Here is a 14,441-nt window from a genome sequence, read left to right on the forward strand (position 1 = left end):
TACAAGGAAGCTGCAAGCCAAATTTGGTGGCCCTGGCTCTTATGGTGTGGGAGGTCTTGAACAAACAGACTCACAGAGGGTATGTCTACACTACCACCCTAGTTCGAACTAGGGTGGTTAATGTAGTCATTCGAAGTTGCAAATGAAGCCCGGGATTTAAATATCCCGGGCTTCATTTGCATCTTGCCGGGCACCACCATTTTTAAATCCCCGTTAGTGCGGACTCCGTGCCCGTGGCTACACGCGGCACAGAGTAGGTAGTTTGAATTAGGCATTCTAATTCGAACTACTGTTATTCCTCATGGAACGAGGTGTACTGGTAGTTCGAATTAGAGATCCTAATTCGAACTACCTACTCCGTGCCGCGTGTAGCCACGGGCACGGAGTCCACGCTAACGGGGATTTAAAAATGGCAGTGCCCGGCAAGATGCAAATGAAGCCCGGGATATTTAAATATCAGACAAACTCTCTCAAATACATAATATATACATTTGAATTGGTACACTATTATTCCTTAACAGTGAAATTAAAGCCACAATTAATCATGACTTTTTTTATCTCGTTCATTTGCTTTGTGACAACTGTCGGCATTAACTATGATTAAGTGACAGTCCTAGTTTACACCCATGAGTATTAGGAAAGTGTCTGTATGCATTGTATGGAGGTAAAACGAGAGCAGAGAATGCAAACAGTCCCACACCCTTTGCAGTCTGACAACAACACACAGAGGGAGTTCCCAACTCCAAAGAGAATTCATAAGCTGAATATTAATTCCTCAAGTTGTCACACTGTATTTGGCAGCTTTCCAAGAAACAGAGGGCCTGTTTTCTATGGCGAGTGAATGCAGGCTCTGCCTTAATTATGGGACTGCAAACTTTGGGAGTTTATTCAGGGAATAGAAAACTTTATCCAGTGCCCTCCATACCTGCCCTCCATTTCCACTGGCAGTTACAGCGCTGCTCACAGAAACCGCTCTTGTGGGTCCACACTGTGCTCTTTGGGATGGTAGGGCGCATCCACTGGAGCAGCTCTTGCAAAGGCCCGGAGAGCAGTGCATCCTGGGAGCCATCCCGCTGAGCCTGAGGAATGCTCTGGGAAGAGTCTGCCATGCCGCCTGGAGCAGGCAGCGATGCAGGTTTCCCAACCTCATTGCTCTAGGGTCGCCCTACTACATTGGGGGGAGGGGAAAGTGTGTGACAGGGAGCGTGTGTGTGTGGGAGGGAGGGGCAGTGATGGTGTGTTTTGGGTGGTGTCAGCGTGCTGTCTTGTGAGTTCAGCTGGAAACAACCCGTCCTGAGGCAGGGCAGCCAGCCAGTCCAAAACAATGAGCAGAGTGGCCACTGGAGGGATTATGGTACATTTCCAAAGGCCAGTTACAATGCAGAAAACAACGGAAATGTCCACAGCAGTACCCTGGTGCTGTCGCCACGGCGCAGCAAGCTCTACGCCGCTCGTCGAGGTGGCTCGCCCAGAGCGCCGCAGCTGCCGCTAGTGCACACCAAGTGGCTTGCCAGCAGCGGGGCCGACGGCCCTGAGAAAGGTGTGTGGGTGGGGGCCAACTCCACGCCTCCGGAAGGGGCGGGGCCTCAAGCAAAAGGGGCAGGGCCAAGAGCAGCTAGCCCTTAGCACTGCCCAGACTGGAGCGTGCTCCCCCCAGCCCACAGAACGGCACTCAGACAGCAATTCAAAGGGGCCTGGGACTCCAGCTGCCGATGCTGCTGGAGCGCCGGGCCCCTTTGAAGCCCCAGGCCCCCATACAGTTGATCCCTTTGTCCCCCCCATTTGCGGGCCCGCTTGCCAGTGCAAACACCTCAGGAGTTACAGTCCTGGGAACTGATTCGCTGCTCAGTAACTTTAAGAGGAAGAAATTCATTTCTGTGTGTCCACTTGATAAGCCTGGGAGGTGCTGAGATGGGCACAGTGCTGGATGTGGTTTAAAAAGATGGCTCGATAGTAATTGCTATTATTAAAACTGCTAATCAATCAATCAATCCATCCATCAATTAATTCATTATGATTAATATGACTGAGGATGTGCCTCCCTGTATTAGGTGGCTCTTTGAGCCCAGAATGAGACAACGTTCCCTGCCCCCAAATAAACATAAACATCGATAACAACGCTTCTCCCTTATGACTACTGGCCTTTGCGTCCCTTCAATGATGAGAAGTATCCCAGCCGCTACATCAAAACCCAGTCGCTGCATTGAGGTGCAGGGTGTTGAACCCACGGTGTAACCAGGACCAGCCCACAACATTTTGGCACCTGAGGCAGGGAGCTCAAATGATGCCCCCATGCCCCCTCGCTTGGGCCAAAACTTTGAAAGGTCTCAATTCTGCCTCCTTCCTCTAGCACAGCCCTCGACCATCTCAGTGCATCTGGAGCAGAGAGAATACATCTGCACCAGCCGCAGACACAATTTTCTACACTCTGGGTCCTAGTGGCGCCTCTCCACAATCTGGCACCTGAGGTAGCCGCCTCAGTTAGCCTCATAGTAGGACCGGCCCTGTGTGTCACTTCCGTCCCTCAGGGTGTGTCTAGACTACAGGGTTTTGTCGACAAAAGTGGACTTTTGTCAACAAAACTATACCTGCGTCTACACTACCGCCACATTCTGTTGATAGTAAGTCGACAGAATGCAACAGTTTTGTCGACGGCAGTAAACCTCATTTTATGAGGAATAACACCTTTTTTCGACAGAGATCTGTCGAAAAAAGGCGCTATTGCATCCACACTGTGTGCTTTTTCAAAAGAGAGTGTCTACTCTCTTTCGAAAAAGTAGCTTGCTTTTTCGACAGAACTGGTTGTAGTCTAGACGCTCTTTTTTGACAGAGGCTTTCTCGACAGTATCTGTCAACAAAGCCTCTGTCGAAAAAGGCATGCAGTCTAGACATACCCTCATTGTAGATCAATTCCATCTCTTGCCTTAAGCTGTATATTGGAAGCATTGGCCAAATCAATGGAGCGAGGTGAAAAGCATGTCTTCCAAAGCCCACCAGGCAAGTCCGGTGAAGTCTCGGTCCAGCTGGTGAGTATCTGTTTTGCTTGTATGGAAATGGTGGACTCTCATTGGCGTTACTCCAAGGATCTGTGATTCCAAAATTACCCCTGTAACATTGTTGGGTAGTCTCCAACATCAGCCATCAGCTGTTTTTCTCTCAGGCTAGACTCTGGCAAGCGCTCAGAGAAGATCGTCCATGCAGGAGTATAAGGAAGTCTCAGACAAAGGCCATATAAATAGCTTACAAGCATAGCTGCACCGGAACCACTGTGCTTCAGTAAGAACACTCATGTAGATGCTCTCGGCTGGCAGCAGACAGCTCTCCCCTCGCCCACCGAATTGAGCAGCGGTATGGGCGGCGGTAGCGATGTTGGTGGGAGAGGACAGCTCTGTGCACACAAGTGCTGATGCTGGCCAAACGTACGTTGCTCAGCAGCAGGGTTCTCTGTACGTGGACCATTTGGGCAGCCGCCCCGCAGAGATCAAAATGCAACCCAGCTGATTAGCAGAGCACCCACATCCAGCAGCATGTGTTGATATTGGTGGTGCACATCTGCACATTCCTTGGTGCATAGAACAAACTTTATTCGGCACCAAGAAAACCCCCGAGAAGAGGTGTGGGTTTTTTACACCTTGAGCAACATCAGTTTTGCAGGCATAAGTGGATGTGTGGACATGGCCTAAATCAGACCTATGGTCCATCTAATCAAGTATCTCATCTCCAGCTGTGCTCAGGACCAGAGGGGTCAGATGAAAGCATAAGAAACCCCAGAGCGAGAAGAGGTAGGATAACATGCCCCCTGCTTCAATCTTGCCTTGTCTCTGATCTCTTACGTGATTCTTGATTATATCAAGTTCTACTCCAAATTCCAGCTGGCTGCTGACACGTACTTCTATCGGGGTTTCAACTGGCAGAGATAGGGTGTCTTGTCGCCTTACTATCACAGCATTTATTTTGGCATCTGGGAGGCAGCATAACAATATAGTTTCTCTTACATCAGCCCCAGATATTCTAATCCAGGCTTCTTACTTTGGAGTCATAAATTAAAGAACCTGCATCAGTGAGGCGTTGCAATGCTGAGCCGAGTAATACGTGGGGTGTTGCAATCACAAGTGGAGCACACCTAAACACATTTCTTCTGGTCCTCTCCCTCCAGGGAAAGTTGGCAGCCGATCAACGGCCAGGTATATGTGTGACTCGGCTCCATTGAATATCATTGGACGAGTCTGCCAACCGGAACACCTTTAAAGAGTAAGTGGATGGTGCATTTGCTGGTGGGGAGAGGACATAAACAGGAGGAAGATGACATCTGTGGTGCTGAAACTGGTCACCGATGTTTGGCTCTGGCTGCATAAGGATGTCTCTCGAATCTTTTACCCGCCTGCGGTGCTTTGCCTGACCTACATGGTGCTGAAAGTGATCAAGCTGTACAAGTGGAGAATGGAACTGAACCAAGCATTGAAGAGTTTTCCAGGCCCTCCAGTGCACTGGCTTTTTGGCAACGTCCATGAGGTAAGGGTAGGGGCGGGAGTGCAGAACACTCCAGTGGTGGTGGGGAAGACTTAAAGCGCCAATCAAAAAGCAGCTTCTTTTCTATAGAGAGACAGCTTGCCTAATGGTTAGAGCACCATCTGGGAGTCAGGACCTCCTGAGGTCTCATCCCAGCTCAGCTGTTAAGTTGTTATTTAGAATGGAGACGTGAAGAAGTCACTTAACCTCTTTCCTACTCATGGTGAAGTAAGAATAATAAGTTGTTTATTGATCACTAGATGTTGAGAGGATAAATTAATATGAAGACATTTATGCTACAGGTGGAACCTCTCTAATCCGGCACTCTCTGGTATAGCAACATCCATGGTCCAGCATTATTTTTGTTAGCTGGATGTCCACTTATCATGGGTGGGACCAAGTTTCCCACAGTCCCATAAAGTTTGTTTACAGCCACCAGTCCTGACTCTCAGTGTTCTGTGCTGTTATTTAGCTCTAATTTACCCCTAAATGTCTTCTAAGAGCCCAGCAAGCAGTGGAAGTGTTGGTGATGCCACTAGACAATACGACCGCCCATGGTTTGGCAAATTCTCTGGTTTGGCACTGGTCAGGCCCTGAGGGTGCTAGACTAGGAGTTTTAGCCTGTATTTTAACTTTTAAAAAGTTATCCCAGGAGTATGGCAGGGTTATAAATTCTGTGTACCCAACTAAAGCTTGGGGAAAAAAAACCTATTTGTGTGGCAAGTTATTCCATAACTGCTATGGGCAAGTTATCATGTATCGTCTTCTAATTCTGATAATACCGGCCAATGTTAGAGACAGAATACTGGTCCAAATCAGTGTTTCTCAACTTTTTTTTTTTTTTATAAAGTATTCCTTCAAAAAAAGTATAAGTACTCCTAGTACCTACAGTTTTCAGACACACCAATTTTTTTGTACTATTGCAACACATTTGTTTAAACAACTTAATTGTAGCTAGGCAGGTGATGAAATTTTGGGTGTAAAAAGTACAAAAATAATAAAGCACTGTAAAACTTAGAACAGAAATTCACTTTTCTCCAAATTTCAGTTGTGTTGACGTAGCCCCCAGAGGTCTCTCAAGTACCCCATAGGGTACTTGTAACCACTGGTTGAGAAACATTGGTGTAGATGGACCACTTATCTGATCTAGAATGGCAGTGCCCATATTCATATGCAGTAAAAGAGAAATAGAGTAACAACTTTGCCTTCCTGGCCTGTGGGGATGTGTCCACACAGCAGGGCTAAAGCTGAAGTAAGCTACGCCCCTTGAGCTATGTCAATTACGTAGCTGAAGTCGGAATATTTAATTCGGCTTTTGGCGTGCTCTACACTGCAGGAAGTCCAAGAAAGAGCACTCTTCCTCCAACTTCCCTCGTAAAATGAGGGTTACAGGAGTCCGAGTAAGAAGACCTCCAGCTAGCCATTTTGATAGTATGTCGAAAGAACTGTTTGTAGTGGAGACGCGGACTATGTTATTTTGGAATAATCTAGTTATTCTGAAATAACACTGCTGAGTAAACATACATTGGGTGAATACCATCTAGATACAGGTTTCATTCATAATATTGTATAGCATACATTATACAATGTGTGGTTCCCATATAAGTAGCAAGAGAAGAAACAATCATGTGAGGGGAAGAGGGACTAGCGACAGAAAAACACCGATTAAACTTCCAGTCGAAAATAATCTATGAGTAAGGTTACTTATTTAGTTGGCCTGTTGCCCATTCAGTAATTTACTTGAAGACACGTAAGGTCCAAATCTAGCCTACAGAGATTGATGGTGAGATATTTACTGAAATCATTAGGATTATCCATGTGAGTCAATATAAGCCTACCAACCTGAGTAAGGAATGCCTAATTCACTCCCCATGAAATTGGCCACTTTGGGGGTTGGATCATCAGTGGCGCTGAGCAGGGGGAAAGGTGGCATCAGACCACCTTTCTGCAGCTCTCAGTCCTGGGGACAGCCAGGGACCGTTACAGATGGGATGTAATTTACAGCAGTTTGGGGGTTGCTCTAAAATATGCCTGGCTGTGTCGGGCCATTGAAAAGCCACCCACAGCCAAGGATTCCTGGAGCACAATGTTCTCCAGCCACTCCCTTCTTGACCCCAGCATGCCTCCATCCCAGGGGGTCAGAAGCATGTGTCACAAAGTTGTCTATGCCAGCTTCTGAGACTTGGGGGTCCCCAGCTGTCTTCTTCTGCCAACTGTCTATCCCCTCTTACCACCAGAGCAGAGCACAGGGAATAAGGGAAGGGATAGGGGACTTACCTTGCGTGAAGCCTCCTGCAGAAATAAAATGGTAAACATTGTATTTTGTCCTTCTTCCCACAAATCTCTGGCCTGCAGACCCCAATCGAGCCATGTAGGGTGTGTCGCAATAGTCTGAGACCCCTTGATTCGACCAGGGCTTTAGAAATCAACAGCAAGTTCCTTGCCATTTTGCACCGTCTCTTCTGCTAACTCACTTGCCCGTGCATAGGAAGGACTTGACGTGCAGTGCTTGGACTGATATAAAGAGAACTGCAGAAATGACTCACTGCTGGCTTGCGGGTCTTTACGGCCGTGGGCCTATTGTGTTATGCAAGGGAGGTAGTGGCAACCAAGTAGCCAGCTTCCTTTCCAGCGTGTTACACAACAGCTCAAAGAACAAAAAGTCCCCGAGCATCTGTCCCTCCGTAACAGATCCTGCTTCACTGAAACAGATTGACGGCAGCCTGCAGGTTCAGTCATTGCTTTATGCTTGGTTTCTATTCAGTGTGAGGCTACGTCCACACTGGCATGATTTTCCAAAAATGCTTTTAACGGAAAAGTTTTCCGTTAAAAGCATTTTCGGAAAAGCATGTCTAGATTGGCAGGATGCTTTTCTGCAAAAGCACTTTAGACGTGGTTTTCCGCAAAAAAGCCCCGATCGCCATTTTCGCGATCGTGGCTTTTTTGCGGAAAACAGTACTGTGCTGTTTACACTGGCCCTCTTACGCAAATGATTTGCGCAAGAGGGCTTTTGCCCGAATGGGAGCAGCATAGTATTTCCGCAAGAACACTGACGATCTTACATGAGATCGTCAGTGTTCTTGCGGAAATTCAAACTGCCAGTGTAGACAGCTGGCAAGTTTTTCTGCAAAATCAGATGGTTTTGCGGAAAAGCTTGCCAGTCTAGACACAGCCAGAGAGTTTATCTTCTGGGACATTTTCACCCATTTCAGGTACCTACACTTCACTACCACTATCCCAGTAGGTTTCTCTGGACCTCTTTCTCAAGGGCTATGACAGTGCTTTACCAGAGACCAGGAAGCCATTGCTTGTATCTAAGGACAAAAGCTGTAGGCCTGGTCAGCACTAGGACCTTAGTCCAAATTTAGTCCCCCCAGGTCGAATTTGTAAGCAATACCTCCACACTACCAAGCCCGTTATTCTGGGATAAGGGGCTGCGGAATTCGAACTCTGTCATCCTGCTTTTCATGAGGAATAATGCGATTCCCAAACTTGTACGTCTGAAATAACGTTAGTGCGGGTGCTCCTGTGCCGCTAATGTGAACTAATTGGCCTCTGGGAAGCCTCCCGTAGCTCCCCAGGGCGCTTCCTGGGACTCTGAGTCTGAGGTAGCCTACATTCACGGAGCCTGCCTTGGACGACATTTGATGCTTCCCCATTGTGAGGACAATTATTTATTTCAATGCGATAGCCCCCATGATCAATGTGTGGGGGGCCTCAGAAATCAAAGTTGTTGCACAAATTAAAAGTCAGCTGTAAAATACAATTGGGTAAACAATGCATGATTAAATGGGGGACTTAGCCTATGCACATATCAGACAAATAACTTTTGTCTTCTCCTTTGTCATTAAGGATGCGTCTACACAGCACCCTAAACTCAAAATAAGATACGCAATTTGTGCTACGCAAATTACGTATCTTGTTTTGACTGTATTTTGAAATAACGCACTATTTTGACAGATCCCGTAACCCTCATGGAACAAGGGCTACAGGGATGTCAAAACAACGCGCCCGTTATTTCGAAAAATATTTCAATAGAACGGGCACATTTAAAAGACACGGGGTCACTGTTTCGGGATACCTCTGGTATCCTGAAATAGCTCCGCTGTCTAGATGCATCCAGAGCTGGTTGAAAATTTTTCAAACGGGCATGCTTTTATTGTAAAATCCAATTCACTGAAATCTAAATAGTCCAATGGAAACATATCAATTTTGACTCAATTTTGTTTAGGATAAAATCAAAATGAAGTGTTTGTTTCAAAACAGCTTTTTGTGTTTTGAATTTTATATCTATAAAATGCAAAATGTAAAAATAATTTGTAAAATAGAACAATATAAAAAATCAGCATTGACTACCATGCAAAAAATTTAAATAAATTTAAAACTGAAAAACATTTTGATTTTCTTTAAATGGAAAATTTCAGTGGACCCCAAATGATTTTTTCCCCCAAACATTTCATTTCCCAGCCAACTTTGAAATTCAGTGTTTCATTCTAATTCTGATCAAAGATAATTTCACAGGTCATTCATACCTAGTATTTAGTAATTTAGATATTCATTAATTTTTACAGAACCATAAAAGCATGTGGCACTGTCAAATAATAATTCCTCTTTTTACTTGCACACCCTCTGGAAAATGGAGAAGGCAACATTTTTAAAAGGACAAAAACTAAGCAAACTTTCATCCTCAAACAAATGCAATCAATGTGGTTGAAAAGTCAGTGACCTTTGAAATTATTCTGTGACTCAGTTTCCTTCCAGGTTATACCCACGACATTATTTGTGTGTATGTAACACTAGATGCCTGTTAGGAATACAGAGAAAAGCAACAAAAAGAAGCACATGTTTACTTATCTGGTGTCCTTTCAGGTTTTTAAAGGTTGTTTTATTAGTAAACAACCTAAAGCATCTGGAATGTGTTATCGGAAAACCTGAGGATGTATCATAGAAGTTGACAAATTGGATTAGATTGTCTTATCTTATCATTTTATCTGCTGTGATAGCTCTTTAATGTGCTTAGTTGCAAGGTTGCATAATCCACTCATAGCTGTGGCTGGTTGTTTCTTCTAACCCCTTATGGTAAAGCTCTTTACGAGGCTATTAACCACTGCTATCAAATGACATCGTAAATCTCTGAAGTGTGACTTTGTGGGTGGAAGATGGTGCATCTTGATACTGGAGTGCATTAGGGAAGGAAGTTTACTTAAATGTTTGTTCAGCCCATTGTAACGGCAATGGGTTATTGAATCATAGTGCTTATATACCAAGCATGGTCAGATGAATCTCAGTTTTCAGATTTTGCTCTGTTCATTCTTCTGACATTGGAAAGGTTGTCAGGAGAGAGATTTTGGCAAAGCCCTTATTTATTGCTTCTGTCTTGCTTTTCCTCCATCCCTGTTGCAGTTCAGCGGAAGAGGGAAAGATCTGGACAAGGCATTGGAGTGGAGCAAGAAGTACGCCCGGGCCTTCCCCGTGTGGTTTGGAAGATTTGTAGTGTTTGTGAGCCTCAACGATGCCGATTACGTGAAGGCTGTCTGTGCCAGAGGAGGTAAGAGGGTGTGATGGCGCGTCAGGGACCCCCGACCCTGCACCCCCGCCCGCAGCAAGATGTAACTCTGCTAGCCAGCAGAGTAAAGAGGGTTTATTGCTTCTCAGAGATACAGCACAGCCTGGGTTTGATGTGGACATCGGAGTAAGGGGCAGGCAGCCTTGGACCTCTTGGGGCAGGGTACACAGGCCCCTGAACCCCCAGTACTCAACTTACTCTGTTCTCTTCATGTTTGCCCAGCCAAGACTACCCCCTCTCTCAGCCACTGGTCCCTCACTCCCCACAGGTAGCCACACCCCTTCCTTTGTTTAAACTCCTTCCCCTGGCAGGGCCAGCTCTAGAGAGTGCGGGGCCTGATTCCAGGGGTGCGGCTGCACATGCGTGGGGCCCCGGTTGGCACGGCACATGCACCATGCGCCCGGGGGGCCCCCGTGCAAGCATTGTGCTCCCGGCGCACTGTGCATGCATCACTCACCTGGGCGCGGGGCCCCTTCAGGTGCAGGGCCCCACGCCGGGGAATTGGGTGGATCGGCCTAAGGCCGGCCCTGCCTCTGCCCAGGTGTGAAGTTGCTAGTCAAGGTCTATGTGCCTGTTCTCCGAGACTACCCCCCCGCTGGGCAGTGCTTACAGACACAGGCCAGTAGGGGTCACCCACAGCACAACACAGCACCCAGTGAATGCCCAATCAGAGTGGGCCTAGGGCCACTAGAGTGTGCAGCACACCCCACTGCGTCACAGAGGGGGGGCCTTTTGCCTCTGAATGTGAGCAACCCTCCTGTTAAAGTCCTCCAAGATGCGATTCTGCTGAGAGGCCTGTCAGGAACTGGGCAAGCAGGTTCAACCCCAGCCCTGACATGGGCCTGCTGCCTTTTCTCCTTAGAGTTAAGGGTCTTGGGTTTACCTATAAGGATGCCTGGTACCTCCCTCCAAAGAAACCCCTCTAAGTGCAAAGAACTTGTCCCTGGAGGGGTGGGGAATATTGAACACACAGTCTCCTAAAGAGCAGTGTCAGTCAAGAGCACATGTAACCCACACACCTAGTGTGGCTTGATAACCACCCCCAAGGCAGACTTGAACCTGGGACCTCAGGAGCTGACTATACGAGCCTCTACCCTCTGAGCTAAAAGCCAGCTGGCTCCTAGCCCATGCTGTAGAGGTCTCTTGATCCTAACTGTTGCAGTGGTCTAGGTGCCACTTTCAGTACTCAGTAACCACACGAGGTGTGTGGGTTACACACACACATAAAATAGCTATCACCATTCCCAGAGGGATGAAACAGTAACTCTTGATTATGTTTGGGAAGCTCAGGATAAGGGATCAGCCTCGTAAAAGAGAAAGACAACAATACAGAAACTCTACCCCGCCCACATGTACAGTCAGTACACACCACTCCTCGATCCCTCCCAGCCCCTGCCGAGACAGATAGTGAGGTGAGGCTCAGACTTTGATGGGTGTCGGGGCACTGAAGCTGGGGGCTGGCTTAAAACGAAACAGCAAAATCAATACACAACGATGTTCTTATGAAGTCTCCGCTTCAAGGCTGGACACATCGTTCTTGTTGCTCTCTGGACTGGATTCCAGAGTGTAGGTCTGTAGGCTCTTGGTAGCCTGACCATGACTCTCTACCGCCTTGTGGGCTTCAGGTCTGTGCTGGGATCACAGTCCGCAGTGTCCCCAAAATCCTATAAGAGTAGGAATAGGGTGGACAGTGGGTGTGATGCTTCTCTCCCTGCAACACTTCAAACACAGCCACAATAGAAAGCTGGAGTTCTGGCTTGTTATGACTGGCTCTGGTAGTGTTGCTAGCCAGTTCTGTCTCAGCCCCAGACCCTAGTCAGTGTGGGAAGTAGAATCCCAAACCTTGCAGGTGAAAGCTCAGCTGGGGAAGGCAACCGAAGCTCCACCCCTTTTGCCCAAAGCCACACCCCTTTGCTGAGACCATGCCCCTTCATGACCTTCATCTCTCAAGCCCAACCCAATCCCAGCTGAGGACCAGGGCTCACACATCATAGCCCAGCCTTCCCTGGCTACCAAGGAGCTGTGTTGACACATGATGTGTCCCCAGCCCCTCATATTACATTACCCACCACCCATGTCTGCCACCAATTCCTGCTGAAGTTTGGGGCCAAGTCCGCTACAGGCTCCGTGTAGTATTTTGGAAGCACCCTCACCAAAGGAGTTACACAAGGTCAGGTGAGGTAACAGCTGGGGATGGAGGGTGTTATGTGTGTGTTTATAGGAGTGAGCACTGAGGCAGCAATAATTATAAATTACACGGTTATTAGTCTTAGAGAGATAGTCATGTTAGCCTGTATCTGCAAAAACAATGAGGAGTCCTTAGGCACGTTTACACTACAGAAAAAGACTGAATCTGCTGCTGTCGATCTTCCAGGGTTCGAATTAGCGGTCTATTTAAGAGAGCTAACTCAAAGTGAAATGGGATCTCCAGTCGATGGCGGTAACCCTGCTTTCACGAGGAGGAAGGGAAGTCGAAGGACACGTCGTCTTCCTGCAGTGTGGACAGCGCCAAAAGCCGAGTGAAGCTACTTCAGCTACGCAATTAATGTAGCTGAAGTGGTGTATCTTAATTCAACTTTGTCCCATTTATTTGGGTCCAAGCTTTCCTCGGTAAAAACCACTTTGTTGGCTGCCTCTGATGACTGTGCCCAAATAAATTGGCAAGTCTCTAAGGTGCCACAGGACTCCTCATTGTTTTATTTTGGTTAGTCAAGACTAAAGCAAGACTGTGAGGCATTTCCAATGACCCAAACCAAGCTAGCTGAATGAGCCACATAATGGTAGATAAAGTGTGTTGCTGATAAATGCAAGTTAATTAATATTGGGCACCCAGCTTCTTCCACCTGCCTGGTGAGTCTGTCTCCTTTCTGTAGGGTTTGATGAGACGCAATCCCATTCCAGGCATGTCCCATTTTCCAAGCACAAACAAACGCTGACCTGGCTTGAAGTTAGGAGATGAGGAAGCTCTGCACCAAATTTGGTGGCCCTAGCGCTTACCGTTTTAGTAGGCGTTCTTGAACAAACAGACAGACACACAGACAGAGAGCTGCCCGGGCAGACGAACCCTCTCACATATATAGCAGATATGCCATCCCCTGGCTATTTGCATATCCCAGAGACAAAGCACAGAGTGGGAGCAACATTACTGTCTCTGTGTACGGCATGATGGAGGTCGCACCTCTGTCCCCTTTTCTAGGGGGAACCCCTTACAGGTGGCTTCAAGCCTTCAGCTCTAGACCAGAATACTAAGGTGTAACTATGCTTGGTTCTGCCTTGAGGGCGGGGGGGCTGGACTCGATGACCTCTCGAGGTCCCTTCCAGTCCTATTATTCTATGATTCTATGATAACACTAAGCTGGGTATCTAGCATGCTTCCCTCTGGGATCTAGAGACCAGCAGCAACTAGAAGATCTAAAACAACCTTCTTAAACTGAGTAGGAGAAATACAGCATGGCAAGGGGAAAAGTTTGTAAGACAATAAAAGGCCTATACATACGTTCATCTTACTTAAACACTCTCCTTGCTTTGGGAGGTGCTATAGGCAGCCTAAGATTGTGGGGGGGAGGGATGTGTGTGCAAATTTTCCTCTTAACCATCAGAAGCTAAGCCAATTTCCCACTTCCCAGGCTGATTTAGTCCTGGGAAATGGAGCTAGCATATCACAGTTACTAGTAACAAGTGTTTGTTAGTGAGCTCTTCTCTAGGTTACTGTCTGTCTTCCTGGATAGTTCCCCCAAATAATGCCCAGACAAACATATGTTGCAAAAAAAGCAAACAAGTTTCTGGAATGAGTTAACAGGAGCGTTGTGAGCAAGAGACGAGAAGTCATTCTTCTGCTCTACTCTGCGCTGATTAGGCCTCAGCTGGAGTATTGTGTCCAGTTATGGGCACCACATTTCAAGAAAGGTGTGGAGAAATTGGAGAGAGTCCAGAGAAGAGCAACAAGAATGATGAAAGGTCTAGAGAACATGAGCTGTGAGGGAAGGCTGAAAGAACTGGGCTTGTTTAGTTTAGAAAAGAGAAGACTGAGGGGGGACATGAGAGCCGTTTTCAGGTATCTAAAAGGGTGTCACAAGGAGGAGGGAGAAAACTTGTTCTCCTTGGCCTCTGAGGATAGAACAAGAAGCAATGGGCTTAAATTGCAGCAAGGGAGGTTTAGGTTGGAAAAACTTCCTAACTGTCATGGTAGTTAACACTGGAATAAATTGCCTAGGGAAGTTGTGGAATCCCCATCTCTGGAGATGTTTAAGAGCAGGTTAGACAGACATCTATCAGGGATGGTCTAGACCAGGCATGTCCAAAATCCGGCCCGCGGGCCAATTGCGGCCCGTGTTCCGGTTTAATATGGCCCCACAGGTAATTTGGC

The 14,441-nt window shown here is 47.1% G+C and overlaps 1 protein-coding gene across 1 annotated transcript in view; it reads left to right on the top strand.

The window, feature by feature from the left end:
* Positions 1–4,205: 4,205 nt before the first annotated feature.
* The window catches only part of LOC102452682 (cytochrome P450 4B1-like), a 45,166-nt gene continuing 34,930 nt past the window's right edge, over positions 4,206–14,441 (top strand). The window contains exons 1-2 of the mRNA XM_006111447.5: positions 4,206–4,512; positions 9,913–10,057. Coding sequence (XP_006111509.3) covers positions 4,303–4,512; positions 9,913–10,057 — 355 coding nt within the window. The 5' untranslated portion in view covers positions 4,206–4,302. The remainder of the gene's footprint in view (positions 4,513–9,912; positions 10,058–14,441) is intronic.

This window comes from Pelodiscus sinensis, chromosome 9, assembly GCF_052426305.1.
Source record: "Pelodiscus sinensis isolate ZL-2025 chromosome 9, ASM5242630v1, whole genome shotgun sequence".
NCBI classification, from domain to species: Eukaryota; Metazoa; Chordata; order Testudines; family Trionychidae; genus Pelodiscus; species Pelodiscus sinensis.